The 23,156-nt window shown below is 37.1% G+C and overlaps 6 protein-coding genes across 8 annotated transcripts; 2 read left to right on the plus strand and 4 right to left on the minus strand.

The window, feature by feature from the left end:
• Window positions 1-1,160: 1,160 nt before the first annotated feature.
• On the minus strand, window positions 1,161-3,598 carry LOC127247022 (uncharacterized). Its single transcript, XM_051268721.1, has 3 exons — window positions 2,323-3,598; window positions 1,675-1,903; window positions 1,161-1,572 (listed from the first exon to the last, which is right to left on the minus strand). Exons 1-3 carry the CDS (start codon window positions 3,246-3,248, stop codon window positions 1,408-1,410), a joined length of 1,320 nt encoding a protein of 439 aa, XP_051124678.1. The 5' UTR covers window positions 3,249-3,598; the 3' UTR covers window positions 1,161-1,407.
• A 354-nt stretch (window positions 3,599-3,952) lies between these two features.
• On the minus strand, window positions 3,953-6,430 carry LOC127246983 (uncharacterized). Its single transcript, XM_051268674.1, has 2 exons — window positions 6,105-6,430; window positions 3,953-5,349 (listed from the first exon to the last, which is right to left on the minus strand). The coding sequence occupies exons 1-2, from the start codon at window positions 6,159-6,161 to the stop codon at window positions 4,183-4,185; spliced, it is 1,224 nt and encodes a 407-aa protein (XP_051124631.1). The 5' UTR covers window positions 6,162-6,430; the 3' UTR covers window positions 3,953-4,182.
• Window positions 6,431-8,048: 1,618 nt separating this feature from the next.
• Window positions 8,049-9,512, minus strand: LOC127246579 (protein NODULATION SIGNALING PATHWAY 2). Its single transcript, XM_051268024.1, has one exon. It carries the CDS (start codon window positions 9,510-9,512, stop codon window positions 8,049-8,051), a length of 1,464 nt encoding a protein of 487 aa, XP_051123981.1.
• A 5,282-nt stretch (window positions 9,513-14,794) lies between these two features.
• LOC127246387 (uncharacterized) lies at window positions 14,795-17,570 on the plus strand. Of its 2 annotated transcripts, none has more exons than XM_051267719.1 (2): window positions 14,795-17,076; window positions 17,176-17,570. In XM_051267719.1, the coding sequence occupies exon 1, from the start codon at window positions 15,121-15,123 to the stop codon at window positions 17,035-17,037; it is 1,917 nt and encodes a 638-aa protein (XP_051123676.1). In that variant the 5' UTR covers window positions 14,795-15,120; the 3' UTR covers window positions 17,038-17,076; window positions 17,176-17,570. The 2 variants fall into 2 exon arrangements, with proteins under 2 accessions (XP_051123676.1, XP_051123674.1); XM_051267717.1 differs by having other exon boundaries at window positions 17,187-17,570.
• Window positions 17,571-17,901: 331 nt separating this feature from the next.
• LOC127246389 (uncharacterized) lies at window positions 17,902-19,728 on the plus strand. Its single transcript, XM_051267722.1, has 4 exons — window positions 17,902-18,056; window positions 19,013-19,116; window positions 19,201-19,354; window positions 19,475-19,728. The coding sequence occupies exons 1-4, from the start codon at window positions 18,038-18,040 to the stop codon at window positions 19,510-19,512; spliced, it is 315 nt and encodes a 104-aa protein (XP_051123679.1). The 5' UTR covers window positions 17,902-18,037; the 3' UTR covers window positions 19,513-19,728.
• A 93-nt stretch (window positions 19,729-19,821) lies between these two features.
• On the minus strand, window positions 19,822-22,684 carry LOC127246388 (fluoride export protein 1). Of its 2 annotated transcripts, XM_051267720.1 has the most exons (7): window positions 22,434-22,683; window positions 21,640-21,996; window positions 21,441-21,515; window positions 21,252-21,350; window positions 20,927-21,119; window positions 20,329-20,753; window positions 19,822-20,244 (listed from the first exon to the last, which is right to left on the minus strand). In XM_051267720.1, exons 2-7 carry the CDS (start codon window positions 21,970-21,972, stop codon window positions 20,026-20,028), a joined length of 1,344 nt encoding a protein of 447 aa, XP_051123677.1. In that variant the 5' UTR covers window positions 21,973-21,996; window positions 22,434-22,683; the 3' UTR covers window positions 19,822-20,025. The 2 variants fall into 2 exon arrangements, with proteins under 2 accessions (XP_051123677.1, XP_051123678.1); XM_051267721.1 differs by lacking the exon at window positions 21,441-21,515 and having other exon boundaries at window positions 22,434-22,684.
• Between the last annotated feature and the right edge of the window lie 472 nt (window positions 22,685-23,156).

Consider the following 23,156-nt stretch of genomic DNA (forward strand, 5'->3'; position numbering starts at 1 on the left):
TATGCATATATAATATACACACATTTCCTGTTATCAAGTAAAGGAATAATTAAAAATAAGTAACTATAAAGTAATTGTGTGATTGATAATTTAGATATTAGTAGAGATTTAAATCTCATGTGTGATAGAGAAAGAGAGAAGCAAGTGAAAGAAAGAAAAAGAGAGAATCTAAACAGGCTTTGGTTAAAAAATTAGAAAGAGGGAAGCATAGAAAGCTTGAAGCTATTGCCTTTTTCCCTACTCTAAGAAAATGAAAGATTATAAACGAAGCATGTAGCCAAACATGGAGGAAACAAGTGGGTGAATTTTCACCAAGAAAAGAAACCCCACCACTGTGTTTTTTTACTTTTTACATTCAAAAGATCTAAAATGGCACATGAAAGACCTTCGATAAAACTAATGATGAAACATGGGATATATAGATGATGATGTGATGACACCCTTGCCTGTCTGCCTGAATGTTTGTTTGTCAATTGTCATGAGTCATGACCTAACCTCAATTCATGTGTTCATTTCTGAACCCTCACGGGCTGTCAATCATTGCATGCAGTCATGAAAGATTTCAAGACACAAAACCCTAAATAAATTGTCTTACAGAGGCTTCTACACAATGATTATTGTATGGACAGAATTGTGACAGGGCCAGGGCCATGGGGGAAATGAAAAACACTGATCTGAAAGCAACTTGTTTGTTTAGAATCGTCCATTCTGCGAGTATGACAAATGTAGCAATCCATGGTACATTTTTTGTTTCGAAAAAAACATAAGGAAAGAATGATATTTTCTGGATGGGAAGATCAAGCAGGAATATATAAAGCAACAATAATTGAACCCACAAAGAATTTGGAGATTCTCCTTTTTCCCTAGCACTATAAATCCAAACCCTTTCTGTAAATCAATCGGCACAAAGAATTCATAAGTGATGATTTCACAAAGATTCAGACAATAATCATCATGCAAGGTTGCTGCCTATTCAAGAATTGATCTTACCAATAAGGGAAGAGGGAGTGATGCAATAATAAGACATCATGTTGTAAGAGACAAGCTGGATCATACTGTTTTTGGTTACATTATTGCTAAGCAGAAAGCAAATGATATAACTAACTTACCTTTATAGTTAAACCCCACAAAAAAGCAAAAGGAAATGGCAAGACAGGAATTAAAGTGGAGTGGATTGGATTAGAAAGATGTTTCTTGCAGGAAATTCATTTCATTCCAACTTAAAACTTTTAAGACACATGGTTGTTGGAAGTATGTACAAGTTACTACAACATGGTCTATTAAGCAAAAATCTTACATACTACTACTCTTTGAGACCACCACCGGCCGGCTGCTTTTGCCTCACCGGGGCGCCCGATTGGTTCCTCGCTATTACGACTTAGTAAATTTACATTTACCACATTTATGTCAAAGATTAGTGTCGCAAAACTTCCCATCTATCCTGTTTTGAACAGCTTTGACAGCAGCAACTCTTGCAGCAGTGGCTGCCCGATTCGCAGCCACCACTGCCTTGTTTGCCTGTTCATCGACCCGAGGAAGGTGGGTGGCGTTTTCTGATGTTTTTCTAGCTGCCTGCAAAAGGTAAAGTGTTTAAGAAGAGTAAGACATAAAGAATTGACCATATTGTGTAAATCTAATGTAAGGAGAAATCTGTGGAGATATCAAAATCTTCACCTCAACCGCCCCGAGAACTGCATCAGCATTAGGAGGGAGGCGGGTTTGAAGATTCCCGCAGTTCCATTCGCCACATCGGGTATGGCCATTACGGAAAGTATACATGCCGTAGCCTTGCTTTCGACCTTCGTGCCATGACCCTTCATAACAATGGCCATTGGCAAAGTGATAGACACCAAAACCATGGATCTTATCCTCAAAATACTCCCCAGCATATCTGTCTCCATTCCTATTACATCACAGAATCATCTTAGTAATGGCAGAATTACTTCAGCAACATTTGAGGATAGGTGTTCTACTAAATTCGGAGGTACCGAAAGACAACAGACTAGCTAATTCAACACTATCTATCTTGAGCAGGAAACAAAATCACTACATTACCTACAAATGGAAAAACACAACAACCAACCAGAAAAAGGGCTGTGCTTATCAATGAGATTTCGGGGTTCTTCATTCAAAGTTCAGCCAGCAGTTATGAAACTCAATCCCACAAATTAAAATCCCATTTAATTACAAGAAAATCAACATTATCTAACATCCAAAACACCCAAACAATTTAAACAAGCATCAAACACAACATAAAACAACTTCAAAAGGAAGGAAGCAAACTAATCCATACAGAGTTGAAGAAAATCAATTCATGATCACCTGAAATTGTAACAGCCAAGTCCATGTTTAACGCCCCACTTGAACTCTCCAATATAACAGCTCCCATCCACACAAGTCTGCACTCCAATTCCATGACTCTGCCCGTTACACCACTCTCCAGAATATGTATCCCCCGTGTAAAACTTGTAGACCCCATAGCCATGCCTCAAGCCCTGCCTATACTGCCCTCTATATCTGCTGCCCCTTGCCCAGCTCTCAATCCCATAGCCATCATATCTCCCATCAATCCAGTCCCCTTCGTACCTTCCATTCGCAAAATAAGTGTACACTCCACTCCCATTGCACCTCCCTTTATGAAACTCACCTTCGTAGAAATCACCATTGCTGTAAAATTCCACACCTTCTCTTATAACCTTCGAAACTCCACTCTTCTCCTTGCTACGCTGTTTTCTTTCCAGCTCGTCTAAATCGGGTTCTCCAATGTACCACTGTACCGGCTTTGAATGCGTTTTGGGAGGAAACCGAAGTATCCCCAACTTTCTGGCGTACTCGTCATACACGTGCTTGAACAGCCTCAAATTCCTGTTCACTGCGGCCATGTTTTTGGAGACGACGAAGAGCACAACCGCCACGAAAATTAGAGCTAAAAGGAGATTCTCTGAAGCGGACATGTCATCCCTATTGAAGAAAGCAAAAAGAGTGTACACTGACAGCAGGAGAATGACGATAACCGTCGCCAATCGTGGCGAACCCGACCGAACCGGCGCCGGAACGGGTTTGCTGTGAGGCTTCTGCTCCTCAAGGTCCTGTATCTGCTGATCGGGAGAGATCTCGCTGACGGAGGACAAGCTCTGTATTGAGGAGCGAATCGTAGGGGAAGAGCGGAGGAAGGAGGAGTTGGTCCTGCTAAGCTTCGCGGGGCTTCTGGGACCGTCCATTTTCGGATTGAAGCTCTCCAGATTCATCCTCAGCCGTTGATCTTCCCGCTAGTAGTTCCCCGCTCTGTACCTCGATAACCTTATCATATACTCTGACGCCGGTTTCATCTCCGACGGTTCGCAGCGTCTTCTGTAAACCAAACCAGTGCCCAAATTTGAATTTTGGTTCTTAAAAGAAGGCGAAGAAGAAGAACAGCAAGTTTGCGAGAGGGAGAGAGAAAGAGTAGTGATTGGCGAGAGTGGACCGAGTTCTTGTGGGGACTGGAGATCGGCAATGAGCATCTATTTATACGCCGGAGCAAAAAGCAACGGGGCCAGGGACCACCTGCGCCTCGCGTGGACCGTCGATGAATGATCAGACGGTAGTCTTTGCCTTGTGGATCTCAGCCGTCAGATTTCGGAGGTGTTGACAGCGACGTACGGCCGTCAGATCTAGATTCGTTTCTTTAGGTATTTTAATGTGTTTCTGTCTTCCACCATTAATTTACCTTTTCTTATAATTTTTCTAAAACAAAAATTTTTCCGGGGGAGTACAAAAATACAAATAAAATAATTACATTTTCTATTATTGCAAGTGAAAGGGTATTAGCATAAAATTACATAATGTTGTTTGTTGAATTTCGGTAATTTACAAAGAGACTTAGTCAGCAACACACGGTAACAGGTAATGTCTGGTCTATCTGCTTGTCCCCATTCAAACGCCACACTAATTTATTTACTATATTTTACTGTATCATAACTTAAGGTAAATCTTTTATTATTATTATATATTATCCCAAATTCACTCATCATTATCCAAAGCCTCCAACGATCGGTACTTGATCCACAAAATTCATTTGCTTGCTTTAAAATACATTCCTAATTCTCTCGACACCAAGGCAAACTGGTTGATAGAAATCAAACTGGGCCGGCCCATAAATCAATTTGGGCCCAACACATAAGCCCAAAAACAACAGTTGCATCAATGAGCTGTCTTCTTCTTCTTCAAAAGCTTCTCCTTCATTCTCTCCACAGCATTCCGCAGAGTGTCTTCATCTTTGCAGAATGTGAACCTCACAAGATTCTTTCCATGTTCTGGATTCAAATAAAATGCCGTCGCGGGGATCGCGGCGACACCGACGTCCTTGATCAGATACTCACAGAAGGCGACGTCGTTTTCCAAGCCGAATGGTGTGTGATCCACCACAATGAAGAAGGTTCCACTCGACGGGTAGACAGTGAAACCAACAGCCTTCAAGCCCTCCTCCAAGATAACCTTCTTTGCCAAATAGTCCCTTTTCAGCTCTTCATAGAAAGAATCCGGTGCCCGGAGAGCAGCTGCAGCTGCATGCTGCATGGGAGTTGTCGAAGAAAAGGTAAGGAATGAATGCGCCTGTCTTATACCCCATGTCAAATGTGGAGGTGCAATCGCCCACCCGATTTTCCAGCCTGTCAGCGAGAAGGTCTTCCCGAGAGAATTAAAGGTCACTGTCCGGTCATACATGCCGGGAAGTGAAGCAATTGAAATATGATCCATTTCAAAAGCCAACTTGTGGTAGACTTCATCCGAGAAAACCAGCACGTCATGCTTGATGCATAGAGAGGCGATCGCCTTGAGTTCATCCAGAGTGAACATCTTTCCAGTAGGGTTGTGTGGGGTGTTGATGAAGATAGCTCGTGTGTTTTTCGACACAATGGATTGCAACTCATCAATGGGGACTGAAAAGTTGGGAGGGCGCAGTGGGATGCACTTCACGACAGCATCAGCCATGGAAAGGGAAGCTTGGTAGGCGTCATAGAATGGGGAGAACAAGATGACTTCTTCGCCGGGGTTTATTAGGCCGAGCATTGTTGCAGCTATTGCTTCTGTACATCCTGTGGTTACAGTGACCTCCTTCTCAGGATCAACTACAAGACCACTGTCTTTCTTGAATCGTTCTGCAATGGCTAAGTTCAGATCAGGAACTCCACATCCACGGGCATACTGATTTTTACCATCTCTTATGGCCTGAATAGCAGCTTCTTTAAGGAATTCAGGGCCGTCGAAATTTGGAAATCCCTGGCCAAGGTTAATAGCACCATACTCGGCAGCAAGAATGCTCATTCGGGTAAAAATTGTAGTTTTGAAACTCTCCAAGCGCCTTGCAATCTAAGCATAAAACATACAACATATAAATCATACACTTTCAAAGGTTCGTAATTGTAAAGATCATAACAACTGTAGCCAATTCAAAGATCTAACTTTAGCAATTAACAATATGACCAGCAATTGAGAATCTAGAATGCGGAACACATATCTCCAGTTGCTAAAAGCTGGATTTCAGCTATCTCCAAGCTCAGAGAAGAATAAAATTAAAACAGTCGAAACAATTTGGGCAGCGCATACGGATTCAATAAAGATCAAATGTATATCGGCTCCATTAGCAAGAAGTTAAAAGGATGCTCTGGCAGCAACAGATACGTGATGTAATAACAGATCAAAGTGCACATACAAGAACTCACTAAATGAAAGCTTTAATTGTCACTCTAGTTTCAACTTGTTAGTTGCAAATCTAAGAAATACAGGCGCACTACCACAAAAATACACACAATTATAGATATTGGGGGATCTTACTACTAACTTGAATCCATACGTTTACTTAATGCAATCTAATATTATATTCCTTTATCCAGAACGGCAGGGAATGTTACTACATGTACAGAGTGTTTCTTCTACAAAAGATGAGCAGTTTAACAAATAACAGAGCGTAATTCCCCCAAGACAAATTCGAACAAAAACGCATGAATTTTCTAACTCTCGATATCCATAATTATTTACAGAAACCTGGAACTCCTTTACTTCATCAGTAAAAATAAGTATAATAACGAAACAATCCGCCGGCAAAAAAATAGAATACGAGTAACCTGCAGAGGTTGGGGCGCGGAACTGCTCCCAGACAACCCATCCTGGGTTGAAACCATTGTACGAAATTCAAATATTCTTCAGCTGCAAACCTCACTTTATCTTCAGCACCACCACAAATTTTCTGGCCTTTGAGAAATGAAATTTCAAAGAGTATATAAATAACTATACGAATTACGAAATCGTTAGCAAGATGAAGTCAGGTTCAATTGCATGGATCACGCTGCAGAATCTCTCGAATAAAGAAAATCATGCGCTGAATTCATAGCAAAATTCACGGTAGGTAAAGCTCCTTGCTGATTGGGGATTGGCGGTTGGGGAAGGAGTGTCATCTCATAAGGGCCTGTTTGGCGTTTTCTATCAGCCACGCCTTAATATTTAATGGGCTTAACATTTTAAGGCCCATATTGCCCGTATGGGCCCAAAAGCCTAAATCGTGGTATTTTAATTGCTGCGCCGCCTCATTTACTTTTAAAACACAGCCAATAGTATAATTAATCACAATATTTCATTACAATAACATCGTGACGTTTTCCTTCTAATTTAAATAATTTTGCAATATATAAGGAATCCAATTATGAATTTATTTGAGAACTGTGTCTAGATTCATAGGGCTAGTGAGAACCCATGAAGCCTAATAATGAACTTAATTAGTCGGAAAATGTCTTTCTGTTCACTTGCATTTCTCTTGGTTTGACATAATAATAATAATAATAATAATAATAATAATAATAATAATAATAATAATAATAATAATAATAAATAAACAAATCAATGTTCCAATGATAAAAATAAATGTTTTTGAAATGGCTAACTATCTGTACTAAACTTTTTCTTTGCATCCTACCATTACAAGTACATATATATATATATATATAAAATAATTAATGAAACTATGATTTGTTTGACATCTTTGTAATACAATTTTTTAGAAAGAAAATTATTTTTATGAATTGTAAAAAACACAAAGTAATATGCCCCTAAATAAGAAACCCGTACAAAATAATTGAATTAATAGTGGGAGGAAATTATGAAGAAAAAAATGAAAGTTAAATTACAAGTTGGTATCAATGGGTCAGGAAGGTGCAATTTATTAAAAAGTTGGTGCTCAGTTTGATTGAAGCATTTCATCATCATCATTTTCTTGTCTCCATTCAAAATTTAAAACTTCGTTTCTAAATAAATATATTGTTCATGTCAATGCCCAGTACAATCGAATTGAAGCTATTATTTAACATGCTTTCAGATATAATTAATTAATTATATTTAATTAAACAACTATTTACATACACGAATGCAGTAGTATATATAAGCATGCATATATAATTATGTTATGACAAATGTCTGAATTGTTTGTTTATTATGAGAGTATATATAAACAGTTTTATTTGTTTTTTCTGTCTAGACATGCATACATACATAGTTGAGTGGGGAATAATAATAATAATAATAATAATAATAATAATAATAATAATAATAATGTAGCATTAATTGCTATAATCCACACCTAATCTTCATTGTAATCCAAACATGTAACAAGTTTAAAAATAATAATGTTTTTTACTTCACATTTATGTGTTTGAAGTAAATATAATCGATGCAAATTTGGTTATAATTCTTGCACACACACATACACAAAATGGGTGTATACATAATAATTCCAAGAGGAGTAGGTATAATTCCAGAATCTTCCCGTGTTGTGGTGCTGCTATTATTTTTATAGAGTATTTATTAATTCACTGCCACAGCAACTTGCCATACGTGTCGGACAGGTACGTCCTAACAACTCAATTTGCTATAGTAATTTAAACTGATAAAAAAGGCATAAATGACTTTACAATGGGTTAATAATAATGTTCTTTCTATTTTTTTCAATAACTTAAGAATTTACATATGATATGATAGAATTTATTAACTTACAAAGTAGGGTGACAAAATAAGTAAGGTTAAGACGATGGGAGAAAATCCAAAGTCCAAATGGAAGCGGAAAGTAGACGTCGAGACTTCCATCCCAAGACGAGTTTATTATTGTCCAATTCCTCGGCTCTGTAGCCGTCGTTGTAAAGTCCCAACAACAACTTTGCTTGACAACGATTGGCGAAACTTATACTAACCGGACGGAATCCAACCGTACCCAACCACTGTCCCCACGACCACTCCTCCTCGTCCTCCTCATCCTGCTCACGTGACCCATAGATCCGACCCAAAGACCCGGCTATTCTCGGGCCAAGAAAAACCCGCTCCACCAACGCCCGCGCCCGCCCCTGCATCGGGAAGCCCGCCTCCAGCGAATCGTACACTGCTGAGTAATGGTGCAGCGACTCCATGAACCGGCCCACGAACCCGGGCTGGCTCGCGGGGCCCATTTCTTCCTCTACTAGAGTGACGATTCGCGGGTTTAGGGCTTTGGATCCGGATAGGAACGAGGCGATCGAATCCGGGGCCCGGTAGCTGAAGTGGGGCAGGTGGAGCATACAGTTGATTACTAAGGCTTCTCCTTTGACTAATTTGAGTGAACTCGGGTTGAACGTTTCGTCGGCGTCGAATCGGCATTGGTGGAACGAGAATGGCTGCCCGATTGAGGCGGCGAAGGCGGTCAGCCGCCGGCCGGTTTCTTGGACCGTGCCGAACGACCGCCGCCCGCTACCGCCGCGCGACAGCGCCGTGATTTTGAGGTGGGGGGTCGGGGGGCCGTCTTTCCGGGACACCAGGGCCTGCATTAATGACGCCCATTGGATCCCTTCCATGATGTCGTAATCGACGATGTGGACCCGACGGTCGTGCGTCACGGCCTCCAGGATCGCCTGGTTCGCCGTGAAATGTCCGAATTTGACGTAAGGGGACATGTCCTGAAGCAATTGAAAGGCTGCGAGAACATCCGATTGGTGGTGCTGGTGGCGGAGGGCGTTCGGGGTTTGCTTGCCGTGGCCGGCGCCCCCGCCGGAGCCGCCGTCGAGTAAGGTCTGTAAGGCGTCGGTGAAATAGGCGGCGAGTCGTTCCATGTTGGTGCCGTCGTCGGGGGAGACCAACTCCTTGAGCCGAACCAATATCACCCTGGCCAATTCGCGGCACTTGTTGGCCCCGGCCAGCGCCTCCGCCGCCGCCATGAGGAGGTGGATCAGCCGGAGCCCCTTGAAATCCTCGCCGGCGTTGTCCATCTCGTCATCAGGCATTAGGTTGTACTCTGGGGATACTGTGTTGTACGTTGAGGAGTCATTAGGCTCAACCGATTGATCGTCCATTATAGTATCGAACAAATTGTGGAAGTCCTCTTGGCCGCCGGAGAGCGCCTCCCAGTCGACCACCGGCGACCAGTCATTCCAATTGCAGCCGTCGTCGGTGGCGGAGGCCGTCGTGGTCGTGCTGTAACTCAAATTGGAAAAATCAAGCTCGTTCATTACCATTGCCATGGCAATTAATTACCAAGTTGAAAATTAATTTTGAATATTGAATTGGGGGAAAGAGATGAGGCTAGAGACTGCTGTAAAGTACTGAATGGACTGAGGGATCATTATAAAGGGCAGATCAACGAAGGGCTGGATTAAATTTTGGAACTTTCATTACATACAATTGCATACAAGTTGTGGTCTGAAATTTATAATAATTGTGTCCTAATCATGGCTCTCAATTATGTCAATATAGACCTAATGTAATACAAAATCTGCAGCCTAATTATAATGCAGTCCAATTATATAATTAGCAACATATACAATATAGTAATATTAAATTCTTGGTTGGAGGTTATGACATCAATGATTAATCAAAAGCTTTGTTAGTACTTAGCCTTCAAGTTATGTTCATATTTAGCAGTAATAATTCCCATGTTTATGGGCTTTGCAATTGGGAATTTTTTACAAAAAAATTGGTAATATATCAAACCCTTCACAATCACAGGGTTTTCAATAATACTAAGCCATAAAACCCTAGTTTAATTTTAGGGTTCCTAAACTCTTCTTCAGACATAAATTCTTGTAAGTACAAAAAGTTACTCGATGGACAGTGTGTCATCTGTTACAATCTGTACTGTGTTTGGATATAAATAACTAATAATTAATTTATGTGGCCGTTTTAATTACATATGGTTTCTTTAACTTTTTTGCTCAGCAACGTGGCCAGCTAAAATAGGTTTTGTGTCTTCTACTTGTTAAAATTATATTACATACGACTAGTTATTATTCAGACAAAAACGTAGAGTTAAAAGAAAAAATCTGCAACCCAAGTAAGGGCTCAAAAAATTGAAGGCAAAGAAGAGTTCAACAACAGGTAATTATTACTTGGTTCCTGTTTGCTTGGAAATCATCAAAATGATAGCTCAGTAGCATATACTATAATTTAATTTAAATTAAGTACTCCATAGATTGCAGTTTATATATATAATACTATTTTTTTTTATCAGTACGTGACTCAGTTAACTGCCGTAGAGAATCATCACTTATTATTACCACATATAATACTTGATAAAATATTTTTATAATATTATTATTTACTGCTGCTCGAATTAAATTTTGGGCTAACATCAGCTTTGCCGGCTACTTCGTCCCTCGTCACCACCGCTACTCTCCTTTTAGTTTCTGCTTAATTTCATCAAGAAATTGTTATTATTATTATTATTATTATTATTATTATTGAGAGCTATTTGGGCTTCTTTAATTGTTAAAAAATTGCAACTAAGATGAATGTTTCTATTTAATCAAACATGCAATCGAATTGTAATTCTAGTATTTAAGATGAATTAATGTTTCATATAATTTTTAAATTACTTGTAAAAAATAATATATTTTTTTAACAGTTCACATGAAAAGTATTATACAATTTACCCAATATTCAATAATAAATTTTGTCCTTCCATTAACATAAACATATTTTGTTATTTACGGCTTCCACAAATCCTCATCACAATATCAATAAAATATTCCATCAATTTATAACCGGACGAAATAAACCTTTCTTAGTGTGAACTCTTACAAATATGGATTTATATATATTTAATCTCATATTTCAGATGTTTTTTAAACATATATATACATTTCAAAATATTGAACAAGCATGTTACTATAACTCACCATTGATTAACTAACCATGGTGTTTTAATTTAATTCTCCTTGACTACAAATAATTACGTACATGCGTGTCATTTTCAATAATTTGTCACACTCACAGCTATATAAAAAAGACGACATTTTACAATTAAATATCCTCAGGCTTTCCCACCAGTAACAGGACCACGAATTTAATCTAATTTTAATGTTATTACATTAGGTTTGAGCGAGGGGAAAAAGGCCAATCTTGGCCATATCTTAGGTCAAATGAAGGTGATTGGTTTGATAGTCACAAATTTCACCCTAATTTCAATTTCAATTAATCAATGTGTGCACGACACGTAGGGCAGGACGTCACGATTGGCAAACCAATCAAAGTACATTAATGAAAATCTAAAATTAATCTGCCAATGAAAAAACTCAAGGAAATAGAAATGGTGTCACTATTGGTAATATTTTATAAAATTTATTAATACGATCAAATTAACATGCCAAAAAAAAAAAAAAAAAAAACGAAAATGATTGCTTCAAATATTATTAAAATTATTGCAAGTACATATATATGTATATATTTCTCCTCCTTGTTAGTCAAAGATGTTTCTATCACAAAAAGTGGTCCAGCCGTCCTCTTCCGATATCTGTACGTTTAGGCATATTCTAGGCGTATTTTGAAAATTTTGATTTTGTAAATAATAAAAAAATAAAATAATATGAATATTTAATATCATATAAGTAAACTGGTTCAATGTTTAAACAAAGAATATATTTTTATATAATATTTCAAATAAAATATATTTAATTTTCTATATTCTTAAAAAATAAAATTATTGATAAATAGTAAATAAATAAAATAAAATAAACTAACCACAAGTAAAATAGAAGAAAATGGAATGAGTTCAAATATGTATTATATTTAAGTTAGGTTCACTACAAAAAAATAGTTTATTCGTAACGAAATTCCGTTACTAAAGTTCACGTAGCTAACGTAATTCCATCTCAAATTCCGTCTCTAATATCATTAGTAACAGAAAAAGTGGATTTAACAACGAAAAAATCTGGTTACAAAATTGATATTTTTTTGTAGTGGTTATTTTAATGTTTTATATTTTGCCGTTGTTTTTAGTTATTAAAAATTATAAAAATATTTTTAAAAATTTGTAATATCATTTGAGTGAAATGCTTTTTATTATTTATAAGTCTTTTATTAAAATATATATATATATATATATATACTGTAAAATATGAGCAAACATATTTTCTAATGAAAAGCTATTATCTAATAGTATTAAACATATTACTCTCTGTCAAAAGTATAGGATTTTTACAATAGATTAAAAAATAATAATATTTTATTAATTAATATAAGTGTATAAGATAGTTTAATATTTTTGTACTTCATATATACATGTAATTGTATGTATTTTGATATTAGTATTTTATTATTTTTACTATAATAAGAAATTAATACTTTTAAACAAGACACATTTTATAAAAAAAAAAAAAAAAAACTAAATATATTTTCAATTGAGATATGTTTTAAAATATATTGTATAAAAATATGTTTATAAATTTGAGCAACCAAACTTGCATCATCAATTTATTTTTCATAAATATGAGTCGTTTTCATGACTTTTTAAATTTGTTTTGTTGTTCTATTTTCTTATGGATAGTTGCAAGGTTTGCTTTAGTAAGTGCATGTTAAATGGAGCTTGTCTTAATATTTTATAGGCAAGTTGTAAGTATTACTGAAAATAAATAAATCCCATCTCAAATTTCTGGTTAAAGGCGAAATAATTTGAAGACCACTTTTGAAAGAACTTTCTAGTTAATTATTTTCTAGAGCAAAAATGTCTGTTTTTTTTTTTTTTCTTCTTTTTTTGTATTTAAAAAAAAAAGAAAAAAAAAAAAAGAAAAGAAGAAAGGTGTTATAACACAACCAAAATATCATAAAGAGGTTGTGATGTGATGCCTAAGAGTGGGTGCAGTGCATCGATTTAAAAATAATCCAACGGTCGTCATGTGTTCCTGGGATTGGAGCAATCATCCTGCACGCCCACAAATCAATTAATTAATTTAATTCAACCGGTATTTATTTATGTACTTACTAATAATCAGGGCAGGGGCAGGGGCAGTTCGAAGTGGGGATGTCCATTCATGTAACAAATAAATATTAAAAAATTAATTGTAGACTATTGTATTATTAAGATTATTGTTTCTCTCCCCGGCCATAAATATATAGACTTAAATATTGGGAATGACGCAAGTCAAAAAAGGCTCTAGAAATGTCATTCTCAAAGCCCAATTTCTATTTAAATTAAATAATAATGTCAAACCTCAACATAGAAAATTGTTTTGCTGTGTTATATCCTGAGAACATTCCCTGTGGCAGTTGTGTGATTAGATCATTCATTTTGAATTTATATACCTTCATTCCCACCCACCGTTTGTGTTTATTCATGAGTGATTGATTTGGGATATTTTTTTTATTAATTTATATTTTCAATTTTAATTAAAAATAATATAATAGCATTTCATGTATTACTATTAATTATAAGAACAAAAGTTATGATGTTTAAGATTGCAAAAGTACCATTTGATTGGAGAGTGCGCATTTGTAGATTGTACTGCCGCAAGTGCAAGTGCAAGAGCAAGGCTGACTATGACTATGAGGCCTGCGGTGCTGGGCTCCCGGGACCTCCCAGATTGGACTAGGTGTTGTTACAGTAGAATGAGACATCTTCAAATTCAGGGCACTGTTGATAAAACAACCAGCAACACTATTTTTTATTATTATTATTAATGAATTATTTAAATGAAAACTATTTCCTAATACGACACTTGGAGCTTTGAGTGGCTTGTTTTACTCTTTGGATTCATCACAACACTGCTTAATTTAATCTAATCATAGGCTACCTAAGTGATTATTCAAGATTAATGATTCAGTCCTATGGTTAGATTAAAATGAATGTGTATGTAGCTTTTATATATATTAATTGTCGGGACTCTGTTTGCAGATAAATATATTAATGATGTATTTTTCTAATAATTTAAACTTTTAAACGAAATAATTATTTTAAGATGGAAGTCTTAAGTCTCAAGTTTGAGCCTTGCCACTTTCATAAGTTTATATCAAAATTACTAGGGGTGTGTTTGTTTGAATGATTTATTGGAGTTTCTACTACTTTTAAATTTTTATATCAAATCATATCACAGATCAAATTCAAATTTTTTATTATTTAAATCTCAATACGAAAATTCAAAACCTCTAGATCGATGAAATTAATTTTTTTCAACTATTACTTGTACTAAAGTTTATATTATTTTATATTTAATCAAATAAAATAAATATAATATTAATTAATCTCATAATTATATAATATATTACAATAATATTAGAGATTATTATAATCATAGCTTAATAGTCTACCAGATTGTAGTAAATGATAGAGGAATAGTCTTATGGGTTTTTGAGCGCATAAATGCGTCTACTTCAGACCCATGGGTTTCTAGAATTTGTTAAAAGTGAAATTAATTTTGGCCCATTAATTCTATTAAAATAGTCCTACAAAATAGCCCAATAATTATAATTGGGTTAAGTGATGGGCCTTCATTACCTTAAACCACGTTGATTGGTGTATTCTAGAATTATCGACTGCTAACCCTAACGTGGAGGAGAAACAGCAATTGATTTTCTCGGAAGTGGCACAGAATGCCGGCAGATGGTCCATCGTCGTAGGTATCCGGAAGATATCGCCGTTTTCACGGTTTAGGCTGCTACCATTTTGCTCGTCTCCACTTCGGGAATCCCTTTTTCATCTCAACTGGTTCTGCTAATTTTCGGTGTAAATCGTATATTGTCTAGGCAGTTGCATCGATTCATATTCGAAATAGTTATTAAGTTGATTCGGTTGTGCAAGTATCGTATCGTAATCTGCCGTTCCAGTTTCCAGTCGCCCGATACAAATTTGTGCCGGCGGCAATGGGAATGAAACTTTTCGATGACGATGGCGACGTCTCCGGTGAGCTGTCCAAAATTGAGATTAATCCTGAATTTGCGAAGAAGTACGAGCATAACAAGAAGCGGGAGGAACTTCAGAAATACGAGGAGCTCAAGAAGCAAGGTCGAATCGATTCTTCAAGCTCAGACTCGGAAGGGGAGCCTTCCGAGGACGAACCATTGATCGAGGCGGATAAGAAATCGGATGTCAAGTTTCTTGAAGCGCTATTAAAGTTGAAAAATAATGACCCCGTACTGAGTAAGAAGGATGCAAAGTTGTTCGATTACGATGCTGAGAGTGACGGCGAAGGCGAAGACGAAGACGAAGGCGAGAAAGCGAGGAAGGATAAAAAAAGGCCAATGTACTTGAAAGATGTCGTTTCGCAGCATTTGATTGAGGCTGGCCCCGAATTTGACGATGAAGATGATAATGCTGGCGACGAGATGCAGAATAGGGTTAAGAGTTATTCTGAAGAACAAGAAGAACTAAAGCGCGAATTTTTGAATGCAGTGAAGGACGCAGAAAATGACGATGAGGAAGGTGACTTTTTGAAAGTGAAGGATAATGTGAATAAAATGGATGAAGAGGAGGATGAGATTGGGGGCAAGTTGAATGAGTATTTTGGGGGAGATGGGAAATTGGACGATGCTAGTATGTTTTTGAAGGATTATATTGGAAAAAGGATGTGGATTGATGTTGAGAAAGGTAAGCGTGGTCTTGAGGAGGAGATGAATGAACTTTCAGATGTGGAAGACTTGGAGGTTCATGAGGATTATGAAAGAGAATACAATTTTAGGTTTGAGGAGAATGCGGGCGATCGGATTCTGGGCCATGCAAGAAAGATTGAGGGATCTGTGAGAAAGAAGGATAATGCAAGGAAGCAGCAGAGGGAAAGGAAAGAAGAGAGAATTGCACAGGCGGCAGCTGAACAGAAAGAAGAGCTGAAGAGATTGAAGAACTTGAAGAAAAAGGAAATAAGAGAGAAGCTTGATAAAATTAGGGAGGTTGCGGGGATTGCGGAGGATGGTGCTGGCTTCCTGGACGAGGATGATTTGGAGGATGAATTTGATCCTGACGATTATGATAGAAAGATGAAAGAAGCCTTTGGTGATCGCTACTATGAGGCAGAGGATATTGATCCAAACTTTGCAAGTGACCATGACGAAGATGGGGCTGACATTGAGAAGCCCAATTTTGACAAGGAAGATGAGCTGCTGGGACTCGCGAAGGGATGGGATGAATTGGAGAAACCGGGTGAAGGTTTCATGTCAACTAGGCAAAGGATTTTGAAGGACAAAGTTGCAGACAGGGATGAGAGTGATGCTGAAGATGACAGTGAAGAAGAACATAAAGAAGGTAAGAGGAAGAGAAAGCGGAAGGCTAGTGAAGTAGAGAAAGCCGTTAGGGAGCAGCTAATGGAGGAGTATTATAAGCTGGACTATGAGGACACTGTAGGAGACTTGAAAACAAGATTCAAGTACAAAACAGTGAAGCCTAAGAGATATGGGCTGACCCCAGAAGAGGTTCTGATGATGGAGGACAAGGAATTGAATCAGTATGTTTCTCTGAAGAAGTTGGCTCCCTACAGGGAGAAGGAATGGAAGGTGCCTCGTATCAAAACCTTGCAGCTAAAAGAGACGTCCAAGAAATTAAGCCATGGCGAAGCATCTGCTTCCAATAAGAAAGATAACAAGAAGAGAACCCATGAAATGGAAACTGAAAGGGAACCCAAAGGAGAGGGCCAGCAGCCTGCAGAAACAAGTGGAGATAATGGCAACATATCCAGACGGAGTAAGAGGAGAAAGCGTCAAGCTGAACTTAAATTATCGCGTTCCAGGCTTATGGCTTATGGGAAAATACCCTCTAAATCTAAGGCTAAAGATCGGAATAGAGCCTGATGCTTGTTGTTCGGGGAAAGTTTTGCGCCATATTTCTAGGTAACTTTTGCAACTTCATGTTTTGTTTTAGCTGTTTGCATTGCAAAATTCTGTAGTTAAAAGTGGCCATCAAATGAATCTGGAATTAAGTGAATTCAGATATTTTGCAGGCAGGAGTTCAAGAATGTGCAAGAGTTATGGCATATTGATTAATGTCTATGCAGATACTTAGCTTTTAGCTTTTAGCAAGACGGACTTGTTGAAGCTCACATGAAGATGATTCAGCTTGAGTGTTACATGATTTTTCAATGACAACACTGAATCATACATAACCTTGCGACATAGCATTTTATTACTTACTTTTCTTTCTGCCTTTCTTCTCATAGTTTCAAATCCATACAGCTTCTTACAATATGGATTTGAATCCACACGAGGATTGGAATTTGTATCATGTCTTCCTTTGTATTCTTGTTATTCAACATCAAGATCTTGTGGTTCATATTGGAGTAAATTCGAAATACATTATGCAAAAGAAATGAAGACCTTTATTGAAACGTGTTTTGCTTGATTATTGTAAAATAAAAGGCAACATTTTGCAAAGATCTTAATCGACCATTATTCAATCGAGCTGTGAGTAAAATTGTTTCAACCATAAATGTTGATATTTTAAATTAAAAAATATTTAAACAAGTTTAAATACAAAATACGAATGCTCCTATGTGCTTAAAATTTTTATATTAGTATATTGTATTATTAAATATTTATTTTTAATTATAATAAAAGATGGTCACGAAATGAGATGATAACAAGTACTTGCGTGGCGAGGAGTCATTGGACAGTACAACACTGTATTTCCTGTGCGGACTCTTCCCGAACACGTCATACTTTGTAGACTACGTGTAATCGTTTAATTGGTTGCTCCGCTGGTATCGGTCGCAAGGAATTATTACTCGTCGGTTTATTTATTTATTGGTCGTGTGAATCAACCGAGGAAGACGTTGGAAATTTGCCGGTGCTACCCATGGCGTACGTCGAGAGAGGTACTCGTATTTGTCTCTCGCAAATGTTTCGATAAGATTATCTGAAGTTTCTCTAGATTTTCTATTCATTTGATGGATTGTTGTATGCTGAGGACCTTTTGGTTCCCAAATTTCAATTTTTACCGAGATCTGCGTTGAGTAATTGGGTTTGTTGACCGTAATTTTCCGTGCAATACATTGCTAATACTTGGCTGCGATATATTGAGTTATTTCATATATTCTGAATAATTTGACGGATCAATCATTTTTAATGTTTCATGCGTTGCCATGTGATTGACATTTTGTTAAATTAGGGGCGATCTTGTATTAGGGCAAAATTTGTGGTTTCGGATCGGGGTATGGCCAAGTTTTGTAATCGCGTGTTAAAGGTTTCTGCATAAGAAAAGTTGAGGATTACTTCATATTATGCCGTATGGTGGAGAACTGATTCTTTTTAGGTTGTGCAATTAATAGCTGGATAGTTTATACGTATGAGACCATCTAATCTTGATTTAACTACTATTTTTTTCTTTAAATACATTAATTAAACTGCTTTAACAATGCTGTATCCTTATCTGAATCATTACGGAAAGAGCCAAGAATTTCATCAAATTTAGGTCCTTTCATATTACACGGTATTATTGCTTCCACTAAAGTTTAAAAGAGGATTGTTATTGAAAATATTGCATGAACCGGATCATCCAACTGGAGCGTGAAGTGCTCTTCATATGTTTGCCATACCAATGGCCTATATGATCTTTGGTGCACATTATGGAATTATACAATGTTTAATGAAGTATCTGATATTTCATCCTTATTCTATAAGAGATGGAGAAAGTAGAGTGTTGAAGTGTTTCAATTGATTGAATAGGAAGATGCTTTGAAGTTGGAATGGTGGTTAGATGCTTAATTTGTATGGTTTTCTAGATCGAGGAAGGATTTATATGATAAATAAGCCTGTTAAATTCCTTTGGCAGGTGTTGTCAAATCTAAGAGATCAATTTGGCGACTGAGAACTATCACTGATTTCTTTTGGGCCATTGTGAACTTCATTCGGATCTTTTTTGCAACAATGTTTTCGGTATGATCTTAGGTTCCACCATATAAAAGAACTACCAATTGCATTGTGATGGCATCATGCTCATTCCTATTTACCTGTCTGCAGATGGAGAAGACTGAAGCTTACAGGAAAGGATCCGGTGCTGGGAAGAAATGGGATGGTGGCGGCCCAGGAGGCCCTGGAAGTGGTCCATATGGTGGTGGTCCTGGTCCACGCCGGCCACCTCGAGGAATGGACAATGTTAGGGGGATTGATCACAGTAAGCACTAATTTCTTTTAATCTTCCTCTATTATCAACCGACAATATAACAATGACCTTTTGTTGCGTCTTACTTAACTTTGACATGTGTGTATATATTTAATCTTTAACCATCACCAGGTGCACTTCCGGCATGTGGCTCTTGCTGTGGAGGTTGATGTAAATAGTATCTACCCTAACACTGTCTCTTGGAAGCTGCATATATTTGATCTTGTGAGTCTATGTTTTGCTGTCCAAAATGTAATACCTCACTTGAATACATACATATCCCGTGCTTTGGAACTTAAGTATGGTTGTTAATTTTTAATCTTAAAAACTCCTTATTGTTAAATAATGTGCTATGCATATGAAATGGAAATCAAGAATGTTCATCATATTTCAGTCGTACTGTCATGGCATTTCCGCTTTGTTACTTCTGAAATTGAAATGGGCTTGGATGATCAAAGCAAATATTGGGCAGAAAAGGGAAACTGGAATTGTGACTTTTGCAATTATAGCATGGTGAAATCCATTTAGCTGAAAGTTTAATACAAGGATATGATACTGAGACAGGATTTGACATACAAGAAGACTACTAAAACCATGATAATGGTACAACTTTTGCACAAGATCAGATCATTCCAGCTACACAACCAGTCCGGCCAAGTTGATCGATGAATTCATATTCTTTCTTAGTCGTATCCCCTAGTCCACCCGGGCACCAAGTATACAAGTGTTCCCAAGAGAAATGATAACACAAAAGTAACCATTGCATAAGCATAGGCCCTCCATGGATGCAAGCTTTCCCTCATTGCATGAAACTCAGCAATGAAAGTTGAAACTGTGCTGAGACAACCAAGTAGCCCAAATTGAATCCCTGACACTGCTGTATCACAACTCTTAGTTTTTACCTGTATTTTTTTGAAATAAATATAAGAAAGAAACACATCACATTCAACATATCTTCAAATTAATTGTTCAGAGAGGACACTTACTGTTTTCTTCAAAGTGGTGAGTGCAGCCATCAAAGAAGCTGCAAGAACATTGGCAGCAAGTGTTCCAAGTGGCATCCATTTTACGTGGCCGGCTATTCCTAAGCCACGACCATTAAAACGCGCTAAGAACCATCGCATCCAAACACCAAAAGGTCCAACCATGCAAGCTAAGAACAACTGAGCCTTGCTACCGCCACTTTCAAAGTTATTTTTAGCTAAAGCTCCAAACAAGCCCCACAGCAAGCCAAGCATCAATAGAAACATTGCCATAATTGTCAGAAGGCAATTAGACTTGTTTAAATTGCAAGCACGGAGGCAAGTGGGAATGCCGAAGAAGGATTTTATATTCGAATGCTTGCATAGCCATCTAAATCCCTTGGCTGTCTCGATACCAAATATAATCGAATAGGCAACTAAAAACAAACCTGTCAAAATTGAGAAAAAAGAATCACAAATGTTAAGTTCATTATGGAAAAGTTTCGCCAAACAGTGTATTTCCTTGATTGTTACTGTGTTTTATGAACAAAACACATCCTGTGAGTTTCTGTACTCAACTAATACTAATATGTGCAATACATTTTATACATATGTAATTTACCTATAAATATAGCAAGCGCGGCAAAGATCCAGTGACCTTCAATACAGAGGTCGAGCACCTTCTGATTCCAACCACTGAAAGTTGTAAGACTCCCAAGGAAACCAGTTGTCAATCCAATAGCTAGTTGGTCTGAAACCATGGAGATATCTCCTTTAAAAACAACACCGAACCAGCCCATCAGAAATGAACCAACCTAAACCATAAATATCAGTTTCAACTCGAATGCTTGATGCAGTTTGTTTTGTATCAAAGCATCATACTCTACAATTTAAGTGTATTAACAAGTATTTGTGTGTGCTAGAGAGAGAGAGAGAGAGAGAGCAACCATGTTCGAAGGAAGATCCAGGTACATATAGCTTCCATCGCTTGTTGCACCAATTACCCCCGGTCCAAAGAGTTTTTGGAGGCAATATCTGGCTAGAACCTTAACATGGGCCCAAAGGAAAAACACAAAGCTTTCAGAAATTCGACACCGTAGTTTTTTCAATTTCATTTGATACTAAAAGAAGGTTACCCCAAGAATTCCAAACACAGCAAGTGTAAGAAGATATGAAACATACTGCAATACAAAATGCACTTCTTTCTTGTCCTGCATAAAATTCGAATGATATGCTCATAAAGTTAACAATCTAAAATTTTACCAAGTCACATATTCTCAACTGGATCTTCATTATACTCTAAAGAGACATGATCAATACACCAATAAAACTCACTTTTTTATTTTCTTCAGAATCCGTTTGTAAATCAACAGAAGGAGAGGGCAACTTTTCCAAATGTGATGGGAGAGAGGTAGACGACAGAATATTATCTTGAATTGGAACCACTGAACCGTTATCTAAGGAGAAGTGACTCCGGCCACTTGCACTGCAACGGTTGCTGTGAAGAATCCTATCCCCAATATCACCTGCCTCTGAGACACTCTCACTTTCAATGGTATCATCATATTGTGCAGATGATAAAGATTGTCGCCTCGAAGAATTAGCAGCACTCAGCCGACCAAAAGAATGACTTTGTCTAGATTCCATTTCTAGGCTATGATGATCCATAATCCTTTGCAGTTTAACTCAGATCTGGAAGATTAATTGAAAGTATAAATGATCTCCATTCAGTAGCTACTAAACTAGTAGCATTACAATAAGATCAATTATAAGAACCAAGACCACATAATCCCACGTGAACAACAACAGCTCAATGGTGTTACAAGATGCCAAACCCAACAATAATTAATTCATAAAAGACCCCAAACAGAATCAAAACTTCTGAGATTATAAACCGAGTAAGCGAATAAGTGTTAGACCACTGAGATTTTCGATTAAAAGGAAGGACAACAATGCTCTCCACTACTCGAACAACTCAACAAACCAATTATTCGACATATCTCGGTAAAAGTTGCAATTTTGGGAACCAAAAAAGTCCTCAGAATACGACAATCCATCAAATTAACAGAAAATCTAAAGAAACTTCAGATAATCTTATCTAAACATTTGCGAGAGACAAATACGAGTACCTCTCTCAACGTACGCCATGGGTAGCACCGGCGGATTTCCAGCGTCTTCCTCGATTGATTCACACGATCGACAAACAAATAAACCGACGAGTACAAGAAAGATGAATGGTTCGTCTTCCGATTGTAAGAAGGATAGGCCCAACCACATACCATTTCAAGTATATTAACAAACCGTTAATAGATAGCAAGACCTCTTGGATTGGAATCCCTTTGCTCAAGAACACATAAAATTCTTGAGATGGGCCTGCAATAATAAATAAGAAGAATCTGTTTGTAATTATTTAGAATATAAATTAAATATCTTTGTATATAGTTGAATATTTTTTTCCCAAAAAAATTATTGTTCACCAATAAAATATAAAATAATCATATCCATCAATAATTTTGATTCATTACATAGTTGTTACTATTTTAAAGTTTTAAAAATACTAAAATATACATTAAACTGTTCATAAAGTCAACTCTAATAGTAGTAGTAATTATTTTTATTAATAATAATAAAGAAGAAGACATCCATGATCATTCTTTTTGTAACAACAAAGTGCACCAAGAAAAAGGGTACGAAGCAAGCTGCTGCTATAAATTTATGGACTAAAAGTTTAAAAACAAGTTTGGAGAAATTTGACTATTCCAAGGCCATGTGTTTCATTTAATCCACTGTTTAGTGACTAAACTTTTCTTTTTTTAATATATATTTCTTCAGATCTCAATAATTGCTGGTTA

The sequence above is a fragment of the Andrographis paniculata genome, unplaced genomic scaffold (genome assembly GCF_009805555.1).
Source record: "Andrographis paniculata isolate CXL003 unplaced genomic scaffold, ASM980555v1 Contig30END, whole genome shotgun sequence".
NCBI lineage: Eukaryota > Viridiplantae > Streptophyta > Magnoliopsida > Lamiales > Acanthaceae > Andrographis > Andrographis paniculata.